The sequence below is a fragment of the Erythrolamprus reginae genome, chromosome 6 (assembly GCF_031021105.1).
Source record: "Erythrolamprus reginae isolate rEryReg1 chromosome 6, rEryReg1.hap1, whole genome shotgun sequence".
NCBI classification, from domain to species: Eukaryota; Metazoa; Chordata; class Lepidosauria; order Squamata; family Dipsadidae; genus Erythrolamprus; species Erythrolamprus reginae.
Genome location: NC_091955.1, coordinates 53,718,212 through 53,740,635, shown reverse-complemented (window position 1 = coordinate 53,740,635; position 22,424 = coordinate 53,718,212). Strand labels below are relative to the sequence as shown.

The 22,424-nt window shown below is 39.0% G+C and overlaps 1 protein-coding gene across 3 annotated transcripts in view; it reads right to left on the bottom strand.

The window, feature by feature from the left end:
* Window positions 1–22,424, bottom strand: part of LRRIQ1 (leucine rich repeats and IQ motif containing 1) — a 128,714-nt gene that overhangs the window by 55,283 nt on the left and 51,007 nt on the right. For all 3 annotated transcript variants that reach the window (XM_070755776.1, XM_070755774.1, XM_070755775.1), the window contains exons 16-18: window positions 18,637–19,089; window positions 8,471–8,666; window positions 5,864–5,983 (exon numbers count right to left, since the gene is read on the bottom strand). In XM_070755776.1, coding sequence (XP_070611877.1) covers window positions 5,864–5,983; window positions 8,471–8,666; window positions 18,637–19,089 — 769 coding nt within the window. The remainder of the gene's footprint in view (window positions 1–5,863; window positions 5,984–8,470; window positions 8,667–18,636; window positions 19,090–22,424) is intronic.

Below are 22,424 nucleotides of genomic sequence, written 5' to 3'. Positions count from 1 at the left end.
TTAGGTGAAAAGATCCTCTATATAGGAATATTCTTTAGCCAATAGCCAAATGAATAACTGTCCTCTTTGCCGATGATGTAAAACTTTTTAATACTACCAACAACACTGCTACCCCTCAAAAAGACCTCAATTTTGCGTCAGAATGGTTGAACAACTGGCGATTCCAAATCTCAACCAACAAATCCTCTGTCCTACACATTGTTAAAAAGAATCAGAATACTGAATACAAGCTAAATGTAGATGACCCTCACTCTGTCAAAGACCTTGGAATACTAATATAAAATGATCTACCATATTTTTCGGTGTATAAGATACACCTTTTTCCTCCCTAAAAGAGGCTGAATATTTGGGTGCATCTTATCCTCTGAATGTAGCTTTTTTCAAAGCTTTTTCAGCCCTAATTAGGTGCTAACGATCTTCCCAGCTCTTACCTTGCGGGCTCTTTCATTATTATTCTCTGGGAAGAATGTTTTCCAAGCTCTTACCCTGCAGGCTTTTTTTCATTGCTCTACTTGCTCTGAATAAGTTTTTTCAAGCCCTAACCAAGTGCTAACAATGTTCTCAGCTCTTACCAGCTTGCAAGCTCCTTCACTGTTACTCTCTCCGAATAAGGTATTTTTAAAGCACTAAACAGGGGATAAATTAATGTGCTGAAGCTGACCAGACTAAGGATGCTAGCCAGATGAATATCTGGTAGGCAGATTCCACCCCCTTTTTTCCTCCCCAAAAACTAAAGTGGGTCTTATACTCCAGTGTGTCTTATACTCCGAATAATACAGTAAGAACCAAAATCTACTGTAAAATCACCAAAAAAGCATTAAGAGTTGTGAACCTAATCTTATGTAGCTCTTCTCCAATAATATTACACTATTAGCCAGAGCATACGAAACATTTGCCAGACCAATCCTTGAATACAGCTCATCTGTCTGGGACCCAGACTGCTTATCAAATATTAATACAACAGAGCGTGTCCAGAGATATTTCACCAGAAGAATCCTCCACTCCTCTTCTTGCAACAGAAAAGCTACGTCACCTTCAACTTGACCTAAGTGTAGTTCATAAAATTATCTGCTACAAAGTCCTATCTGTCAACAACTACTTCAGCTTCAACCACAACAATACACAAGGACACAACAGATACAAATTCAAATTGAACTGCTCCAAATTTGATTGCAGAAAATATGACTTCAGCAACAGAATGATTAATGCCTGGAACTCACTACCTGACTCTGGTTTCATCCCCAAATCCCCAAAACTTTACCCTTAGACTATCTACAGTTGACCTCATCCCATTCCTAAGAGATCAGTAAGGGGTGTGCCTGTCCAAATATTCCCTTTTGTTTGCACCTATTTTATGCATTCAAATAATGTTATACTTATGTATAGTATATTATCAAATATGTACTTGGCAAAATAAAAATAAATAAATAAAATAAAATAATAAAAGTATAAAAGATGCAGAACTAAATTAACATCACCATGTTGCTCACATCAGGTGATAGTGCTAGTGGTGATTGAGTTCATACATTAAGCACATTTAAGTGTACTTGATATTGAACGGGCCATTGTCAGAGAATAATGATAACCTTAAATCAGAGAATAATAATGACCTTGACTGGTCGGGAAAGTTGAAAAATATTCTGGCAAGGCACTTTTATATTATTGCCAATTACATGAAAGTGTATGCGTAAACTAATCAGAGGTCAGCCTCAGAGAATGTCATTTTGCTAACCTAGCTTACTGGTTAGTTCTAATGACAAGGTTGCAGCCCTTGAAAAGATATTTTGGGCACTCAGATGAACTATGACCACTCTCAGCCAAAACCTTTTCTCTAAAGAGACTCTCTTACCTGCAACTGAATTTAGGTCAAGTTTATAATTCTTTCTCTTACTGGGAGAAAGGCTTCCATATTTTTACTGTGTCAAAAAGAAAGAATTTCCTTTTTTCCATAAGTTTTTCCTAACTTCCTTTTTTCTCCAAATGAAGGCAGCCAGATCAAAATAATAATCAGAAGAACCACAACAAAACCCAAGAACAACAACCTCAACTTTTTGTTTGATTTTTATCAACTTTTAAGTTACTTTCTTGGCACAGAAAATACATCTCTGCTTTGCTTTATTTATTTCAAAGATTCATATGGCTGCCCATTTTATGCAACCCTGGGCAGCTTATGACACTCATAAAGCAAATAAATGAAACAATAATGAAACCAATAAAAAGAATAAAACCATAAACCAAAACTGTGCACCATAATTACCCTCCCTAGGCATGCCCCACAGCAAACTCAGATACTCTCCTTCTACTTATATAATTCCGACCTTTCAGTAAAAAGCCGAGACTTAATGGTCTTCCAAAAAGCTAGAAGAGTGGGATCCTATTAAATCACTGGCAAATGGTTTTCCACAAAGTAGGGACACCCATAGGAAAGGCACACTTTTGAACTCTTACTAAATGGTAAGATTTTAGAGAAATGACATCGAGCATGCCTGTCCTTTCAGATTTAATGGGACAAGTGGCTTTTCATGGGGAAAGGAGCTAATAATTGGGTGCCATGCCATGTCAACTTTTAATAGTGCTAACCAATGAATTGCACCTTGAATTATATCCAGAAGAAAACTGGGAGCCAGTACACTTCATGCAATAAACTGAAGAAACCTATGGGCACCCAATACTGTGTACACCGCTGTGTATTGTACCACTTGTAACTTGCAAGTGGCCTTCAAGTGTAGCCTCCATGCAAACTGCATTGTAATAATCAATTCAGGAAGTATCTAAGGCAGTGATGGTGAATCATTTTTGGTTCGTGTGTCGAAAAGGGTGTGTGTGGATGTGCTAGCACGTGTCCACATGCCCCCCTCCCCCCCACACTCATGCGCACCCCTTGCACTGCCACCCATGCCTGCGCACAGGCCTTTCTGAAGCCTGGTAGGTGAAAAGAATGGCCAAATGGGCAAACCAGAAGTTCAGGAAAACACACTTCTGTTTTGCCGTTGTGCTGTTTTTTGCACTCCGGAGGGTTCAGGCAAGCTTCCTAAAACTCCAGAGTGCAACAAACAGCACAACGGGTAAACTGGAAATGTGTTTTTCCAAACTTCCGGGTTGTATGTTAGGTGATTTGTTTTGCCTCCAGGGCTTCAGGGAAGCTTTCCTGAAATGTCCAGAGGGTGAAACAGCTTTTCCCAATGCCAAAACCCAGTCAGCCAGCATGCAAATGCGCACTAGAGCTGAAACATAGCAAAGTCACATGTGCTCTCCAATATAGCCTTGTGTGCCACCTGTGGCACACATGCCATAGAGTCACCATCATGGGTCTAAGGCATGAGGGACCATAAATAAGACTTTCTGGTCCAGAATAAGGTGCAATTGCTACACAGCATAAATCTGGGCAAAGGTCTCTCCTAGCCATAGCTGCCATTTGCTCATCAAGAAGGATTGTGAGTCTCAGAGGAAACATAAATTGCATACTACCCTGTTTCCCCGATAGTAAGACACCCCCGATTGTAAGACGTATCGGGGGTTTCAGGGGGGTCGGCTAATATAAGCCGTACCCCGAAAGTAAGACATATGTCTTACTTTCGGGGAAACACGGGGGTATTGCCGGGGGGGGGAGCCCGATGACGTCGCTTCCAAGCTCCCCGCACGCCCTTCGCCTCGCCGCGGCGCCACCGCCTCTTCCCCGGCTTGGCAAAGCGAAGGACGGCGCTGGTCCAAAGCGAGCCGAGTGGGCGGCGGCTTGCAGCGAAGGCGCTCGTCCCAGCAACCGAGTCCTGCCGAGGCTCGGCTGCAAGCGGCCAGTGAGGCCGACCGGCTCTGAGGCGAGCAGCCGGAGCTGCGCCCTCCTTCGCCCGCCTCCTTTCCGGCAGGCAGGTGGGGCTGCCCAACTGCGCAGAGCGGCTCCTCCCCTCCAGACACATACTTCCCCGACACGCGTCTGCGGCTCCACGCGTGCACGCCGCTTGGAGCCCTGAGGTTGAACTTGGAAAAGGGCTCACGAGGCTCCTGTCCCGCGGCTGCCCTTCTGGACTCTGGGGAGATGCCTTCGGGAACGCGACCCTTTCAATTTTTTTCCAATGTAAGACATACCCCGAAAGTAAGACGTAGTGGGGCTTTTGGGGGTAAAAAGAAAGTAAGACACTGTCTTACTTTCGGGGAAACACGGTAGCTCATCCAGAATCAAAGATGGCAAATCAACAGATTTAGGGGACCAAAAATCTAACATCATACTATATCATTACATCCATATGAGGATAGCTCATATGCATCTGAGTCTACGGAGAGGGGCGGCATACAAATCTAATAAATAAATAAATAAATATACAGCTCTGACTTTACATTATATAAATACATTGCATTTTTTAATCCTTCCACCACATTGAAACACAATAACTGGAAAGTAGTTTTCCTTGACAAATTAGATTACTGTAAGTAACAGACCAGATCAGAAATATGAATGATTATTATTGGAAGGTAAGAAATTATCTGATTCTGTACATGTGAGTTTGCTTCATTAAATATAAAAAAATTCTTACTCTTTTCTTTAATGAGGATAGTACCTATAATGTTACGATTTTATTATCAAAATAGTTAAAGCACAATCATGATAGTAGGCATGAACAAAATATAAAAGTTATTTTTTCTACTCAGTCTTGTCCAATTCTTGGAGACTGCCTGGATAAGTCCTGTAATTTTCTTGGCAATGTTTTTCAGAATTTGTTTGCCTCCTTCTTAGACTGAGAAAAAGTGATTGGACCAAGGTCACCTAGTCCAAGGTGGGATGAGGACTTAGTTCCCAGTTTCTAGCTTGATACCTATACCAAACTGGCTCTGATGAAAATTAATGCTGACACATAATTAACACTTTGTTTGTTTGTTTGTTTGTTTGTTTGTTTGTTTGTATTTGTATGCCGCCCCTCTCCGAGGACTTTAACATATAGTTCTCTTGAATATTTAAATGATTTTTACAGTAGTTAAAATTAGTTAGCTAATTAGTTGATTGAATTTGCATTCCACTAACCCAACATTTGACTATTGGTGTTAAAAAGAATACATAAAAGGAGACACAGTTATACACCGACACCTCATTAACATTGGCTGATCTTAGAAATCTAAGCAGGGTTGGTTGTGATTAGTATACAGATGAAAGGCTATTAAGAAACTCCAAAACAAGCAAAATAGGTAAGATGACCAACAGGTAAGATGACTTAAAAGGGACTTTATTTTTACATAATAGAATGACTTTCAAAAAAGGAGTGTCTAAATAACAAGGCATCCTAAAACTCTTAGTGTTTGGGATACTAATAGTTTTGGGACTCACAGAAACTGTAGTTTGAATAAATAAATACTTCAGTATCTGAAACAACAATTATAACATGGCTCTATATAACTTTCATAAAAATGAAATAAACCATATTGTTATAAATTTTGGAATATTCACAATTGGAGCAATCCAACTAGAGAAGTACACTTTATTTCAAATACTTTAGTCTAATTTTTCAATATTTTAAAATGCATTGATTATATAATTATAATTATATAATATTGACAATGACACTGTAAAATTTGCGTCCCAAAGACAAGTTTTTTTTAAATGAGTCTATTTATGGGGGAAAAAAGCTAGTTAGTAAATGTTTTTACATGTTTCAAGTGCAAAAACATGTAACATATCTAAGTCATGTTGTTTAAATAGCTAGAGAAATTACAGCAAGAAGCATATATGAAATATATAAATATATGAAATGTAATTTCTCTAGCTATTTAAACAACATAACTTAGATATGTTACATGTTTTTGCACTTGAAACATTTAAAAACATTTACTAACTAAAGGACTTATAATCAAAAGTTGTATCCCATTACCTACTTACTTCATTAAACACAAATTCGTCCACATTAATTTCTTTATAGTCATCGTCAACTTCATCAGTTTTAACAGCTGCCAAAGCACTGGCTAGTTTCTTTCTCAAATGGAACCCTTTCCAAAGTGCCTAAACAAAAATGTAAAGCATGCTATATGAGGCCATAGATCAAGTCCACATCCAGATTCTCTATGTTATCCCATTAAAAAGATAAAACATTTTAGACTCTTTTCTTTTCTTTTTTGCCTAGCAATAGTGCAATGATCTGTTTTTTGAACTTTATGTGACATTTAAAACTAGAAGACAAATTAAATATCAGCATATGCCTAGAGCTCAGAACACTCTGGAGGTTTGACTCAAGCAAGCAGAATGGAATCCTAAACTTCTTCAACTATAAACCAAGGTCAACTAATTAATTATTTGACAATTCCTTCAGGACCTACTAAGAGTGTAGAAGAATGTGTGTGTGTGCATTTATATGTATATATGTACATCTGTATTCATTCCACTGAAAAATAAAATACAACAAAGCCAATGTGGAGATGAAATCTGGAATACTGACATAGCGAACATCTCATAAGTATATGCATATTTATGGTTATATATAATAATGAAATTATATTTGTACCAGCTGTACCTGGCCACTCTATCACACAATACTAGGACAAGGGGGCACTCCCTAAAGCTCATAGGTAAGAAAGTGAGGACAAATCAAGGGAAATATTTCTTCACCCAGAGGGTTGTTGGTTTATGGAATTCACTTCCAGAAGAGGCGTGACAGCTGTCAGCCTTAATAGCTTCAAGGCAGGATTAGACAGATTCATGGATGCCAAGTGTATCGGTGGTTATTGAAATGGATGTCCATGTGCCGCCTCTATGTTGGTTGAGGCAGGCAGGATTCCCTTGAGTACCATTTGTTGGGGGTCAGGGGAAAGGGAGGGTCTTGCCTTCTCTGTCTGCTCAAGATCCCCATGGACAATTGCTGGACTTGATGGGCTTTGGCCTGATTTAGCATGGCTCTTCTTATGTTCTTATGATGGTGATTGCAAACACCAATTGAATTGGGAATTGCAATCTCTTAAATTGAAATGGCATATCCATTGGAATCATAGGAATGTGAGGAATGAGGACATCTTCACCTTTGAAAGGTCCTGTCATGACCTTTGCATGTTGCATGTTGAATGGCAATTTCAAAGTGGAATGAACAATTCTTCCACCTGGTAGCAATGTTGCATTTATTCCGGACAACGCAAGAGCCAAGGCTATTTTGGGATCGAATTGCTGCCAGTACCAATCTAATTAGTAACGTTGTACCAGTTCCTCCTGGCACATCTAAGAAGATTATTTCTCCAACTCCGTTATTGACAGCTTGTATTATTTGATTGTAAATGCCTTTTTACTTAAGTGTTAGTTTAGGAATATTTGATTGCACATACGACAAAATAAATTCAGAGCTTGACATGCACTGTGGAAAGTGGCATGTGTAACCGCTGACAATTCTCAATTGCTGGAAAGACATTGGACTAGGCACATTTACCAACAGCATGTGAAGAAAGAAGCATTCATCTTGATTGGAATGCACTGTGTACAGTCTGCCCATCATAATTTCTTTGAATATGCCAGGTGGTTCATCAAACTGCCCTCCTCATTTGCGTCATTCAAATGATTTTCTACTCGCACTCCATGTTTAATATGTAAGCACTTCCGAATACAACAGTGTTTTCACAAATGCGTCATTTTGAGATAATGTGAAGAAAACAGTTAATGTTGTAACGGATGGATTCAGGGCTATTTGTTACACATTTGCAGCTGTGAAATAAACACATTGTCCATTTTCTAGATGTACTACTAAGTGAACAACAGCTGGACTTTGTTCATGTATAGGAAATGAAAGAATTCACCATACAACTTCATTGCTACTATTTTTACCTGCCACAGGTGTGACATCTATATAATAGTAGGCACGTAAAAACATGCATATTCAAATGCAACATTGTGTCAAAATTTCAAAGCAATCAGTGAAGAAGAGCCTGTTTTAAGCACCTGCATGTTTTTACCTGTCACAGATGTGACATCTATATAGTAGAAGGTATATAAAAACACTTGCATATTCAAATGCAACATTGTGTCAAAATTTCAAAGCAATCGGTGAAGAACTTTTGGAGATTTATGACTTTGAAACAAACAAACATTTACATTTTTATTTATATAGATGATTAGGTAAGATAATTTGCAGTCTGTTGCAACAATGATAAAAGAAGAGTTTGTACACTTAACATTAACAAAATGTTAACATTAAGATTAACATTAGCAAAATGACTCAAGATTCTGGTTTGTGCATATCTCTGAGAGTGATGCTTGCTCTTATGCTCAAGTAACCAATAAAGAATCATTCAAAAGAGACTTGAGTTATACAAGCCAATTACTTGTATTACTGAAAGACCACAAGAGGACTTTTCAGAATGACTTACCATAAATGCATCTTTATTTTTCAGTTTGCATAAATTCAACAGCTAATTACTATTTCTTTGAATAAGTCCCTTTAGATCCATTTAGCTATCTGAATTCTCAAAATGAAGGTGGGAGGGCATACGTTACCAACCTTAGTTCACTAACCTGAAGTATAGTAGCAGCTTTATGCCTATCCAAAAAATGATTATTTTTTTCACAGCTGACAATCTTTCTTCTGAGGCAGTAGCTCCGCCAAGCAGACTGGATTACAGTTGCTGCCAGATGTAGCCTTGTATAAAAATTGATCTCTTTACGAACTCTATAACCTCTCCAACATGACTGGATAATTATGGCTGCTAAGCTATAAATAAAAGAAAAAAACATTACTTTAAACATATATACTGTATATAGCTGGTTTTTTTTTTTAAAAAAATGTGGGATACTATTTGTGGAATAAATAAAAAAGATTAGATCTAACAAATATAAATGTGCCTTTACTGGAAACCAAGGACAAGTTGAGTCCTGGCCAAAAGCCCAATTTAGTCTTTTTCCTTATGTATACTTTGTTGTGAAAAAAAACATCCCTATCGAGAGAGAGAAGACTATTGAATGCAAGGAAGCTTTAATATTAGAAAATTAATTCATGCAGAATTGAAGAAAGAAGTAGGGAGGATAAAGAAGACTGATGAGACCATTTTCCAGGTATTTTACAATAATGCTATTTTGCTTGAAGCCAAATAATTGTTGATGCTGACATTGGAAGTTAATGCATCTTACACAAGCAAACTAATTGCTAATTAAAAATAAATTGGTATTGCAAATTTTAAATTTATACATGCTAAATGAATTTTAAGAGATAACTACTTTTTCCATATACAGTATAATAATCTTACTGATACAAATAGTAAATTTGGCAGTTCTTGCAGGATCATTCTTGCTGAAACGTTTAGAAGGAGAATCCCAACAAAGTGAGGAAAGGATACATATTATCTTATATCTTCATAAATTTATTTAACAGCAAATATGAAATGTCAGAATTGGAAGATAGGACACTTAGAATCAGAATTCAGATCAGAATCAGAAATTATTTGTTTTTGAACAATCATTTTGGATTCTAACTGCCATTAGAACTGGAATAGATAGTTTTAGTGTTAATAATTTTAGATGACACTATTTTTATATGAAAGTAATGACATTTTATTATAAAGTAAAAATGAAAAATATGGACTGAAAATATTAAAAACAAGATAATGGCAACCAGCGTGCTTAATGATCTCACAGCTGACATCAAAGTAATGAAGGTTAGTTTTGGTATTAGTTGGCTCGAGAACAAATAAAAATGGAAGTACATCAGCGAGATAATCAGGAAAACAATTATATGGAGAAGAACAAATTTGTTAATTTCTATGAAAATAACAATCAGGTTATTCAAAGCACTATTTTTCCCAATGGAAATGTCGAGGTATGAAAGAATCAGAGAGGTAAGACAGATGACTCTGACTTATGGATATGGAGACGGTTGTTATGGATACTATGAAATGCAAGAAGTATTAATCAATTGATCTTGAAAGACCAACTGCTCCCTTGAGGCAACAAGGAAAAATTCATCTGATCTAAATGAATTACAAGACTAGAAATACTACTCTAGTAGAAAAGAAGTGAAGATAACAAATATGATGGATGGATGGGATGAAGAAAATATTGTAATATATGTAGAAGAATGACAGATTATTATTTGGGAAAGATTCAAATGGCAGCCTTTACAGAGGCATCCTCCAGGAATCAACCTGATTGATGAGACTTTTTTTGCAGCTTGTTCAGTCATAGAAATCCAGAAAAAATTAATATCTAGGATGATTTGTTTTTAATACTAGTATCAGTAAAAAGTAATTTTCTCTCACTATTGGCCTGAAGCTCATCTCTGTTCCAAATGCAGAAGCTGAATGTATATTGAAGTAGACCCAGAGACAGGGTTTTGAGCAATCGGTACTTTTATTCAGCTCAGAGAACAAGTGACAGCTCAGCAAGGTAAAGTGACAGTTCAGCGAGTACCGACTGGCTCTGCAGGGAGAAACCGCTTCTTTTATACTTTTGCGGTTCCCGCCAAAGCGAGAGCCGGCCGCGTCTGAGCCAATCAGGAGCGACTTCCTGCTTGGGCTCAGACAGCGCTGGAAAAGAGGAACAAACTATTTACAGCGTTACAAGGTAGCCATTCCAGGATACAACACCCCTCCCCTCATAGTTGGACTCATCCATCAAGAAAGCCACGTGACGAAGTCGTCCAATCGGTGAGGCCTTCGAGGCTCTCGCGCTGACCTGCGCAGTCCATTTTCTCCTTCGCCACTGACTGTGGAGGATGGCTCGCCGCTGCTCTCCCGGTGCGGCGGACTTGGCCTGGCGGGCCCAACGAAGGCCTCGGAGGACGAGGATGGCTCGGCGTCGCTGGATGGTTCCCCCTGGCCCGATAAGTCTCTTTGCGTGTTCCTTAGTTCGGGCAATGTACAAAAGTCTGTTGAGGGGGGAGAGTCCGAGTCAGCGGGTTGTTGCAATTGGTTTTCAGTTCGTTTCCGAATGTGGTCTATGTGTCGTTTCCACAAACGACCATCCTCCAGTTTAACAATATAAGTCTTGGGTGCGTTTTGCTTAACAATAATTCCCTTCATCCAGTTTACATTTCCATCAAAGCATTTTACATATACATTTTGACCCAAATACATTTCTCTTTCTGGTTTCATGCACATTTGGTTATTATTCACACAGAACCTTGGGTTTAACCTGTCTAATGGTGACCTCAACTTTCTCCCCATCAATAACTCTGCAGGGCTTACATGTGTGTGCGAGTTAGGGGTAATGTGCTGGGTTAATAAGAATTGGTCCAAGTTCTGTTGCACATCTCCAGGGCCTGACCTGTGCAATGCCTCCTTTGCCACCCTTACGTAACGTTCTGCCAACCCGTTAGCCCAGGGCGAGTAAGGCGAGATGAGGGCATGTCTGACCCCTAGGCCATCTAGGAATAATTCGAATTGCCTGGCTGTTAGTTGTGGTCCATTGTCAGACACTAATAGATCAGGGCAACCATGGGATGCAAACAGTCTGCTCAATACCTTGATAGTGGCACTTGTGGTTATGTTGTTCATTGCTATTATTTCCAACCATTTGGAGAAAGCATCAACCACTATTAGGAAGTACTGAGACCCCACTGGGCCAGCAAAATCAATGTGGATCCTAGACCAAGGGCCAGCAGGCTGTTCCCACTCAGCCGGAGTTGTTTTGGGGGGACTGGGCCTAGACTCTTGGCACGGGTCACACTTTGAAACCCAACTTTCAATATCAGCATCAAGCCCTGGCCACCATAAATGCCCCCTTGCTAGGCTCTTCATCCTGACAATCCCAGGATGGCCCACGTGTAACATTTTGAGTACCTTTTCCCTTAGGCGTTTGGGGATGATCACTCTATCCCCCCACAGCAAACAACCTTTTACATATGATAATTCAAGCCTTTTGTTCTTAAAATCACACAATTCAGGTTTAACAATATCATTTTGCCATCCCTTTAGAACACAGTTCACCACTTGTTTAAGGATTTGGTCTTGCTGCGTGTGTGCAGCTACCTCTTTTGCTGTGGTTAGTGGGTTTTCCTCGAGTTCTATCATTAGCACATCTGTGGCAGGAACAGGGTCTTCTACCAAGTCTGCTATGGGGCATCTGCTGAGGCCGTCTGCATGATTGATTTCCTTCCCCCCCTTGTGGGTGAGCTCATACTGATACCCTGAGAGGAAAAGGGCCCATCTGATTAGTCTTGGAGACATAAACGGTGGAGTGGGCTTGTTGGGGGCTAGCAGGCCTAGTAGGGGTTTGTGGTCAGTGACTAGCTCAAAGCTTCTCCCAAAAATGTAATTGTGAAACTTCTTTACCCCTGCCACTAATGCTAGAGCCTCCTTGTCTAACTGGCTATAATTCCTCTCTGTGCTGGTCATGGTTCTTGAAAAGAATGCTATTGGGGCCTCTGTCTTATTCGGTAGAACGTGAGCTAAGACTCCTCCTATGCCGTACGGCGAAGCGTCGCACGTGAGCCTAATGGGTAGTGAAGCACTATATTGGACTACTACACTTTTAGAAGTTATTAAATTTTTTATTTGAGAAAAAGCTTCACGTTCAGTTTTCCCCCATGTCCAGCGGGCTTCCTTCTGGAGTAAACGATGGAGAGGCTCTGCTACTGTTGCCTTCTGCTTTAAAAAAACGGAATAAAAATTAAGGAGGCCCAAAAATGCCTGCAACTCATTCTTATCTTGTGGCTCTGGGGCTTCTCTAATTGCTCTCAGCTTCTCTGTTGTGGGGTGGATACCTTCCTTATCTATTTTATACCCAAGGAATTCAACACTGTCAGTTCCCCAGACACATTTATCAGGCTTGATTCGTAACCCTTTGTCCTGTAGCCTCTTAAGTACTTCCCTTATTCTTTTGTTCACTTGTCCCTGGTTTTCCCCTGCAATTAAGATGTCATCAAAATATGGAATTGCCCCATTTACCCCTGACAATAGGCGTTCCATGATGCTCTGGAATATTCCTGGGGCTATGCTTACCCCAAACTGTAACCTCGTGCATTTGAAAGCCCCCCTGTGTGTTACAATCGTTTGGGCGTTTGCTGTTTGTTCATCGACCGGAAGCTGCTGGTAAGCCTGGGCCAGGTCGATCTTTGCGAACCTTTTTCCCTCCCCCAGGGAGTGTAAGAGTTGTTGCACGACCGGGATGGGGTAGGGGTGGTGTTGGAGTGCCTTATTCAAGGTTGATTTGTAATCAGCGCAAACTCTTAAAGAGCCATCTGGCTTCAATGGTGTCACTATGGGAGTTTCCCATGGCCCCTGTTCCACAGGGACCAAAATACCTTGACTAATGAGTTTGTCCAGCTGCATGTCCAGCTTGGGGAGAAGCGGAAGGGGAACCCTGCGAGGTTTCAGTCTGACCGGTGGGACCTTGGGGTCGATGGAGAAAGATATAGGGGGTCCCTTATACAATCCCAAGGTGGGGCTGAACACTTCAGGGAACTCTTTCACAAAGTTAGGCATATTATCACAGTTTACATTACACACACCCGAAATTTCGATCCCCAACGGTTCCATCCACGCTAGACCCAGCAGGGAGTGTTTGGCCCCCGTCACAATAAGCATGGGAAGGGTACATTTCACATTCTTAAAGGCAATAGGTACATTTGCTGTTCCCAGGACCGAGATTACCCCCCCTTGGAAGTCTCTGATCACCAATGAGGTTTGAGTTAAGTCAGCCTTAGACACATTAGGCATGTATAGTTTAAATTTTTCCCAGGGCATGATGGTATATCTCGAGCCCGTATCCAGCTCCATTGAGCAAGGCTGGTTATTTAGTAACAATGAGATAACAATTTTAGCCCCCTTTTTGGTTGCCGTGTTATTCACGGAAAATTTAGAGTTACCTCTATTGTAGTCGCGGTTAGCGCTTGAGTAGTTCCTTTGACCCGAGCTGCGGAACGGTCTCCTTTCTCGCGATTGGGGGGGTTGGTTTTGAGGTCGCTGGTATTGTTGTGTGGCAAACGTTTCTTCTGGTGCCGTTGCTCTGCATGCGATGGCGATGTGGCCTCTCCGGTTGCAACGGTGGCAAGTAGCGTCTCGGAAGGGGCATCGATGGCGCTGGTGATTTCCCCGGCAGCCCGCGCAGGGGGCTGGGTGAGTAGCTCTAGGATGTCTCGGCTGGTCTTGCAGGAGGAGGCAGTTGTCCCCGTTTCTAGTCGGCTGGCTGAGGTCGTCTGTTCCCTCGGCGCTGGGAGACTCGGCGTTGATTTTGGCAATGATTTCTCGCCTTCCGTGCTCCTTTAATTCTCTTGCCGCTGCGTCGGCTGCTTCCGCGGTTTGTGCTAATTTAATTACGGTTTGTAGCGTCGGCTCTTCTTCGGTGAGGAGTTTGTTTCTCACCGAGTTGCTCTTCATGCCGAAAACCAAGGCGTCGGTAAGGCGAGCTTCCGGGTCTTGAAACTTGCATTGAGCAAGTACCGTTCGAAGCCGCGTTGTGAATTGGCTGATTGACTCGGTTTCTCTCTGAGCCATCATGTGAAATTGATGCCGGTAAACCATGGCTGGTCTGGTTGGTTTAAAATGGCTCGCTAGTTTCTGTTGAAGGACGTCCCACGCTGTGGCTCTTGCTTGTTCTGGCTCGGTGAGAGTTTGGGCAAGTCTACGGATCTCTGCGCCGCAGTAGTTGAGAAAAATAGCCCGTCTGCGATCGGCTCCGGCGTCCTGCATTCCCGCCGCCTCGAGGAATATCTCGAAGGTGGCCATGTACTCGTCCCATGTCATTTTCTCGGAATCGAAGAGTTCTGGAGCCTGGCCGATCTGGATTTTGTCCATGTTGCACGCGAAGTTCTTCCGTTCGTTCGTCGCCAGTGAAGTAGACCCAGAGACAGGGTTTTGAGCAATCGGTACTTTTATTCAGCTCAGAGAACAAGTGACAGCTCAGCAAGGTAAAGTGACAGTTCAGCGAGTACCGACTGGCTCTGCAGGGAGAAACCGCTTCTTTTATACTTTTGCGGTTCCCGCCAAAGCGAGAGCCGGCCGCGTCTGAGCCAATCAGGAGCGACTTCCTGCTTGGGCTCAGACAGCGCTGGAAAAGAGGAACAAACTATTTACAGCGTTACAAGGTAGCCATTCCAGGATACAACATATATTTTTGCACCACTCAGTAAATAGCATTTGCAATAACCTGCTGCCTCAATATCAATAAGAACATGCATAGAATGTACTCACTGAAACTGAAAAATTCTGAAAAGGCCAATCTTTCCTTTTCACAGTTTACAGCAGCATAAAATGCAACAATGTGTTCAAATGCAACTCAGGCTCTCTGATTGGATCATTTTTTTCTTTTCAAGTCAATGTTAATTATTTACATGACATTTTGGGGAAATGGTTTCTTCTTGCCACCCTCCTAGGATGAGAGAAATGACACAAACTCACCTAGCTCTTTGTACCTAAGATGAGACTAAAACTTATGCTTTCTAACCTGATGCCTTAAGCACTAAACCAAAGGAAGGAAAGTTAAAATAGTTCATAATGTTTAAAGTTTAGGAAATATCTGACTGCAAATCTGTGCCCTATCCATCCCAGATGAGCTGAGTGGCCCACTAGAAAATATTTTCAAAAATTCCTGTTAGAATGTGCCAGAATATTTTGTATGTTACCTATAAAGTAGAATTCGGGGGTAATCTATGCATCATATTTTTGAGAGTATAAGAGGCTGAAAATTTGGGTGTATCTTATATTACGAATGTAGCCCCACCCATTCACTGGCCCCTACCCTTCGGCCTCAGTGCATGATCTTTTTGGCTGCAGAGATTGCCACTGACAATGGCTTGCATTTTTGAGCTCCAAACACTTGCGTGGTGCTCAAAATGTCTAACTAGAATAGCTGCTGCCTGCTCTTATTCCTTCCCTGCTTTGCCTGCTTTAGTGGGTGCTCTCTGAAGCTCCCTCCAAGGATCAGCTGTGCTTTTGAAGCTGTTTTTCAGCCAAAACATGAGCTAAGCCATCTTCTGCGCTTTGCCTGCTTTTCTAATTGCTACTTCATCTGACAATCAGCAGTGCTTTAAAAGCATAGCCCCAACCACCCCTAACCTCAAAACCAGCGAGTGAAAGAATGTGCTGAAGCTTATCTCCCACCACCCCCAACCTCAAAAAAAGTGAGCGAACGAGTGTGTTGAAGCTGACTAGGCTAAGGACTAGCCAGATGAATACCTGGTAGGCAGAATTTTCCTATTATCTTACCCAAACTAAGAAGCGTCCTTTACTCCGGTCACCTTATACTCCCCAAAAGATGTATATGCTTAGACAAGGAGACAGCAAAATACCACATTTTCACTGATCAGGAGGATTTGTTTGATTTGAATTAAATAGCAGTTTGCCTATGGCTGATAATGGATTGCATTTTAAGATTTAAACATCTTCCTTGATTTTTAGCATTGGGATGTTTTAGCTATTGGCGAAATAGGTTTATGTACTGGGGTTGGGGGGAAGTAGACTAGTGTATATTTTTCTCAAAATTAGTTCACTCTATTTTGGTAGAGCTGCTTTATATGTAATGTTCACTCATAAGAATTAACAGAAAGCCTTAGATATTATCACCATCAGATTAGTTTTTAATGTGCAGCCAGGTTCAAATATTTAATTATGGAAACAAACCTTACATTCCAGGAGTACTTGTGCAATATTGAATTCAAGTATGAAAAAGTTACATTATCTAATTGGAAGTCATGCCTGAAACATGCCTGAACAACTAAGTAATCTCTGAATCTTGACCACATGCAGCCATTTCTTCCTATCCTCATTTGAAAAGATCTATTCATCTACAGAATGTTCAATTAAAATAAATAAATAAATAAATAAGCAAAAGATTATTGGTGTTGTTTTATGCATGCTGTCTCCCCTGGCCTTTCTAGATGGATGAGGAAAAATATTCATTTGAAAAATTTGGAGTGTTGCTGTTAATCAGTAGAGATAATACTGACATAAGTGGACTTTAATTTCAGATTTAACATAAAGCAACTGGCATGCACCAGCAATAATAAATCGGACCCTTTTCTTAATAAATCTTGAGAAATTGTCACATAATTTAAAAGGTATTGTCAAAATATACCCAAAACATTTTCACAATTGCTGTACAATTCTTCAGTCATGAACTATCACACTGAGCAAGAAAACATATAAAAATATATTAATTTTCTCCCACAACTATTAGATTATAGATTGTAGCCTTTCCAGCCCATCCCACTATCCAGAAAACTTCAAAATTAATACCCATGAATTATCTTTGTCAGAAACGTTATTTTACCAATCAACTAGATTAATTTCTGTAGTTTTATATCACCAGCAACTTTAGGAAGATAACGGATACAGTGAAACCCCACAACTCACCATTTTGGTATAGGTATTACCAGGAATTTATTTTATTTTATTTATTTGTTTGGATTTCTATGCCGCCCTTCTCCGTAGACTCAGAGTGGATTATAACAAAGGGGGCAGTCATAGAAACAGGGAAAGCCCTTCAGGCTGAGGAGCAGAAGAATGACTAATAGCAGCATGCAACGGTATTCAAATTAGGTTAATTAAATCTTCACTAAAACAGTGTTTTATGAAAATTGGTAAGATTTGTGACATCAGCACAAATTCACCATAGATAGCTTATGTAAGGATATGTATATATTTGTGAAAATGTTTTAAATAAAATACCAAATAAACAAGAGGCAATACACTACCAAGAAATACTGAGAAACAGAAAATAAAGAGAAAATACTGAAGAAAAACATTTGTTTTTCTTGTTCCACTAATAAGTAAACCAGAATTAGTGAAATGATTTAATACAAATAAGTTTCATGCCATCCTTGCAGCCAACAGTGTAGAAGACAGTCCTTTAAAATTGATAAATTCATTATCTGGCAGTTATATGAAAATAACTGATTTAATTATAAATCTACTGTCCTATAATATAACATATTTTGGAGGTTGGGGGTTGGAATTTGTTGTGCGAGTAAAATTCCAGAATATTGTTCAGTTTCTTTAATTATATCAATTTCATATTTCATTTCTTTTGAAAATGTCTCAACAATTCAAAACAATCTTTCAGTCACTTATAAAGTTAATTTCATTCAGATGTCATATTTATAAGAAAAGGGTAAAATAAATTAGAAAGCAGTTGATTAGAGACTTCTATTTGTTAGAATACTTTGGGACAGAATTAAGTAGTACTGAGACAGAAGAATGAAACCGAAGGAAAAAAATAGAGAAACGTGATCTTAAAGACTCTCTAGGTTTTTGTGTATGCATGTATAAACTTCTCTTTCATTGAGAGCATCAAAAAAACTAAGTGGTTATGTTAGGAATAGCCTTTGGAACAGTCCTATACATCAGTGTTTCTCAATCTTGGCACGTTTAAGACACGGACTTACTCCCAGAATTCCCCATCCTGCTATACATCAAGAGATTCAGCTCCCTAAATGTTTCAAGAACAGGTGATTTGTTTATGCTAATAAGCTTTATGAAGGAATGATTTGCAATGCACTGCATAATCTAATGTTTATAGACATATTCTTAGAACAACTAATATGTTTATACAGAATAGAGAAGGAGAAGGAATCAAAGGCAACATGGTAGTTGCTTTTTCTTGCTGATGGTGTGCTGTTCAAATATTTCTGTTACTGATGTGCTGTCAAAGTAGGTGTGCAGTATATGTACTTAGTGATGACACTGTCTGCTTTAAGATTACACAGAGATACAATTATAGTTCCATAAAATATTTTGACCCTTTGATCTTACTTTTGTGAATTGTCAAATTGTTGAAGGTAATTTCCTCTTTCAATGGCTGTAATTTGCCTGTTGAATTTGTTTCTCTTAGGACTGATTAATGCATTGCTTTCCTCGCTGTCATTTGTAGAATATTGAGTATTCTTTTGTCTGTATACTTGATTTTCATCTGTTTCTGGAACTGTCATGAAGGAGTTAATAGGCTCAGCATGAGTATGGCCAGAAGTAATCCATCTTTCAGGCATATTCAACAAGTCCTGCTTATTTTCTTTTACACTCAAGGTAAAGAAGTTATTTTTCTGTGTGAAGTCTTGAGTCAAATTATCTGCCTGTTTCTTTGGTTCTTCTGTCTTTGTAATGTTTAGAACTCCATACTCATGTGCATAACGATGTTCAATACTAAGTTTCATCAGTTTTTTTAAATACCAGCACTGGAGCTGTAAAGAGTCTTCAGAAAATTTATCTCTAGAAAAAGAATAGTTAAAACATATTTATTATTTATTTCAGGCATACTGTTCTCCCAAAATGGTTTATAAGATTAATAAAGTATAAATGCATTACACACACACACACACACGCACACACACACACACACACATATATAAATCAGCTAACGGTTTTTCTAAATATATCTAACAACAACAACAACAACAACAACAACAATAATCTTAAAATACAAACTTGGTGAAATATTTTTCAACCTAGGGAGCTTTACTGATAAAGTCTTATATTCTGGACAAGCCAAATTAGTTGCTGTTTTTGGTGGGCCAGCAAGTAAGTCTTTGACAATATCTAGAAAAGAACTTGCTTTTTGGATCAATCTGTTAAAAGTGGCATTTAATTCTTCATTGAAATTCTGCCAACTTTGAGGCATCTATGGGATATCACAACACATATAGGAAAAAAGACATTGAGATGTTACAATGCTGCTGATGTCTGACATTCTTTTTCTTACACCCCTCCTAGGTGCCACTAATGTCCAGTCAAGGTTCTGATTCAGTACCAATATTATTTAATTAGAGCATTAAATATTGTATAATATTTAAATGTTACACATTCATTTTATGTTAATTAGATAATTGTTTTATTTCAAATACATCAACATATCTGCATTTAGCATGAACAACTTAAATACTATCTACTATATTATGTTCTCCAATTTAGGAGAGGACAAATGATTGTCTTCTGAGAAGAATGCTGTGCAGAAAAGAAAATTCAATTGAAAAAGAGAGACACACAGAGGGAGCATATGTGTGTTGTATCTCTACCAAGAATAAAAGCCATGACAAATAAACAATACAGTAATATTATGTAATTCTATATAACTGGGTGTATTTTCTCATATTCTTATTGCTCCTTCTCTCTTGTAAAAAGCCTTTAAACTTCATAAAGAGTTTTAATGTTTATATTTCTTTAGTTTCAATTCCTTTTATAAGCTTTTAATGTCATTTTCACCTGTTTAAACTGTGACTTTTTAAAAGGGTTTCAACTTCCATTAGGGTCTTTTACTTTCAATCCTCTGTACAAGGCCTGTTGAAAGCCAAAACACTGAAACAGAAGTACATTTTTGCATAGCTGTTTTCAGGTAGGTGTCGGAAGATTAACTGACAGATCTTTATTAGATCTGAATAATTTTAAAAAGCATATAATTCTTAAAGAAGAGCAAGCTCACTTTATGTGAAATCAGGATGGAACATCCCAATTTAGCTATTCACCTCTGTTATAAAAATGACTTAATAAACATGGCTATGATTATATGCTGCAGTTTACTTACTTCAGGTTGTATCTACAGGGCCTCATTTACTTAATGAAATGTCAAACAGCAAAATGTTTGTGAAATTTCATATTGTTCTTTAGGAATATAATATAAAGACTACAATCTTATAGACTCTTTCTAGAAGGAAAAATCTCATTGCACCCTATGGAAGACAATTATTAATATTGTTGCATAATCAGCAAGATGTTTATACTGGCTTTGACATTTTTATCCACCTATTGCATCTTTCCCAAAGACCTGGGATTGGCAGATGTTTGGTGAAGTTAAAAGTATTCTCACACCTGTTTCAGGTAAAACTGCTTTTGCATTTGCCTGATGGTGATTATGTCAATGCCATTGGGGTTCAGGACTACTCCAGATATCTTGGGATTGTACCCAAGGCATTTATTATTATTGGTATTATCATTGCTTTCTTTTTGCCATAGTCATTCTACTTCTATTTGCAGGTCTCTGTATTTAGTGATTTTTTCCAGGTACTGCAACTTCCACCAAACAGATGTTTTGTCTTTCTTATCAATAATAATTAAGTCTGGGATATTATGAGACAGGTGCTTGTCTGTTTGAACTCTAAAATCTAGATTATGATTATTATGGTTTATAACAATATCCATCTATCCAAGATCTTTAGAAAGGATAGATAGACAGACAGACAGACAGACAGACACACACACACACAGAGACAGATACATACAGCAGTACCTCTACTTACAATTGCTTCTATTTTTAAAAATTATTATTATTATTATTATTATTTATTAGATTTGTATGTCGCCCCTCTCCGCAGACTTTACAAACTTTTCTAGATAAGAACTGGGTGTTCAGGAATTTTTTGCCTTACAAACCCAAGCCTCTCAAGCTGTAACCAGAAAAGGCAGGGAAAAGCCTCCCGGGGCCTCTCTAGGAATCTCCTGGGAGGAAACAGGGCCAGAAAAGGCGGGGAGAAGCCTCTGTGGGGCCTCTCTAGGAATCTCCTGGGAGGAAACAGGGCCAGAAAAGGCAGGGAAAAGCCTCCCGGGGCCTCTCTAGGAATCTCCTGGGAGGAAACAGGGCCAGAAAAGGTGGGGAAAAGCCTCCATGGGACCTCTCTAGGAATCTCCTGGGAGGAAACAGGGCCTCCACCCTCCCTATGGTTTCCCCAATTGCACACATTATTTGCTTTTACATTGATTCTTATGGGAAAAATTGCTTATTCTTACAAACTTTTCTACTTAAAAACCTGGTCACGGAATAAATTAAGTTCGCAAGTAGAGGTACCACTGTAGATAGATAGGTAGGTAGGTAGGTAGGTAGGTAGGTAGGCAGGCAGGCAGAGATAGGTAGGTAGGTATGTAGAGATAGATAGATAGATAGATAGATAGATAGATAGATAGATAGATAGATAGATATAGATATCCTGCCCTTTACATATACTATATAAATCAAAGCAGTGAGCACATTTCATTTACATATACACATCCATATTTTGCTGTTTATTTAGGATCACAGCCTTAATCTTTGCTAAATTCTTTAAGAACAATTTAAAAAGTTTAAACAACAACAACAACCCAAGCAAATAATCTTGGTCACATTTTTGAATAATTTCCAAATACAATATATTTACAACAATAATTTGCAATTAACACACATATTCTACTATAAAACTCATTTTTTTTAAAAAGAATCCTAGCAGTTCTTGTACAACATATCACAGACATGATCTCAAGAAAAATAGTAAAATTAAACAACATTGGTAGCTTCTTATTACCAAACTGTCACGTAAAAAACACCGCCTTTATTGAAATTCAAATCTACTACTGTCAGCTCTTCAAGACAGAGCAGATTAGGAACCCAATGCCAAGTAAGTCAGCACTGTTTTCATTGTAAACTTTAGTAATGGAATAAGTTTTCCTCCCTCTCCATTTATCTTTTTATGAACTAATGGGCTTGTTTGAGATGCTTATTCATATTGTTGCTGTGAGCCGCCCCGAGTCTACGGAGAGGGGCAGCATACAAATCTAATAAATAAAATAAATAAATACATAAA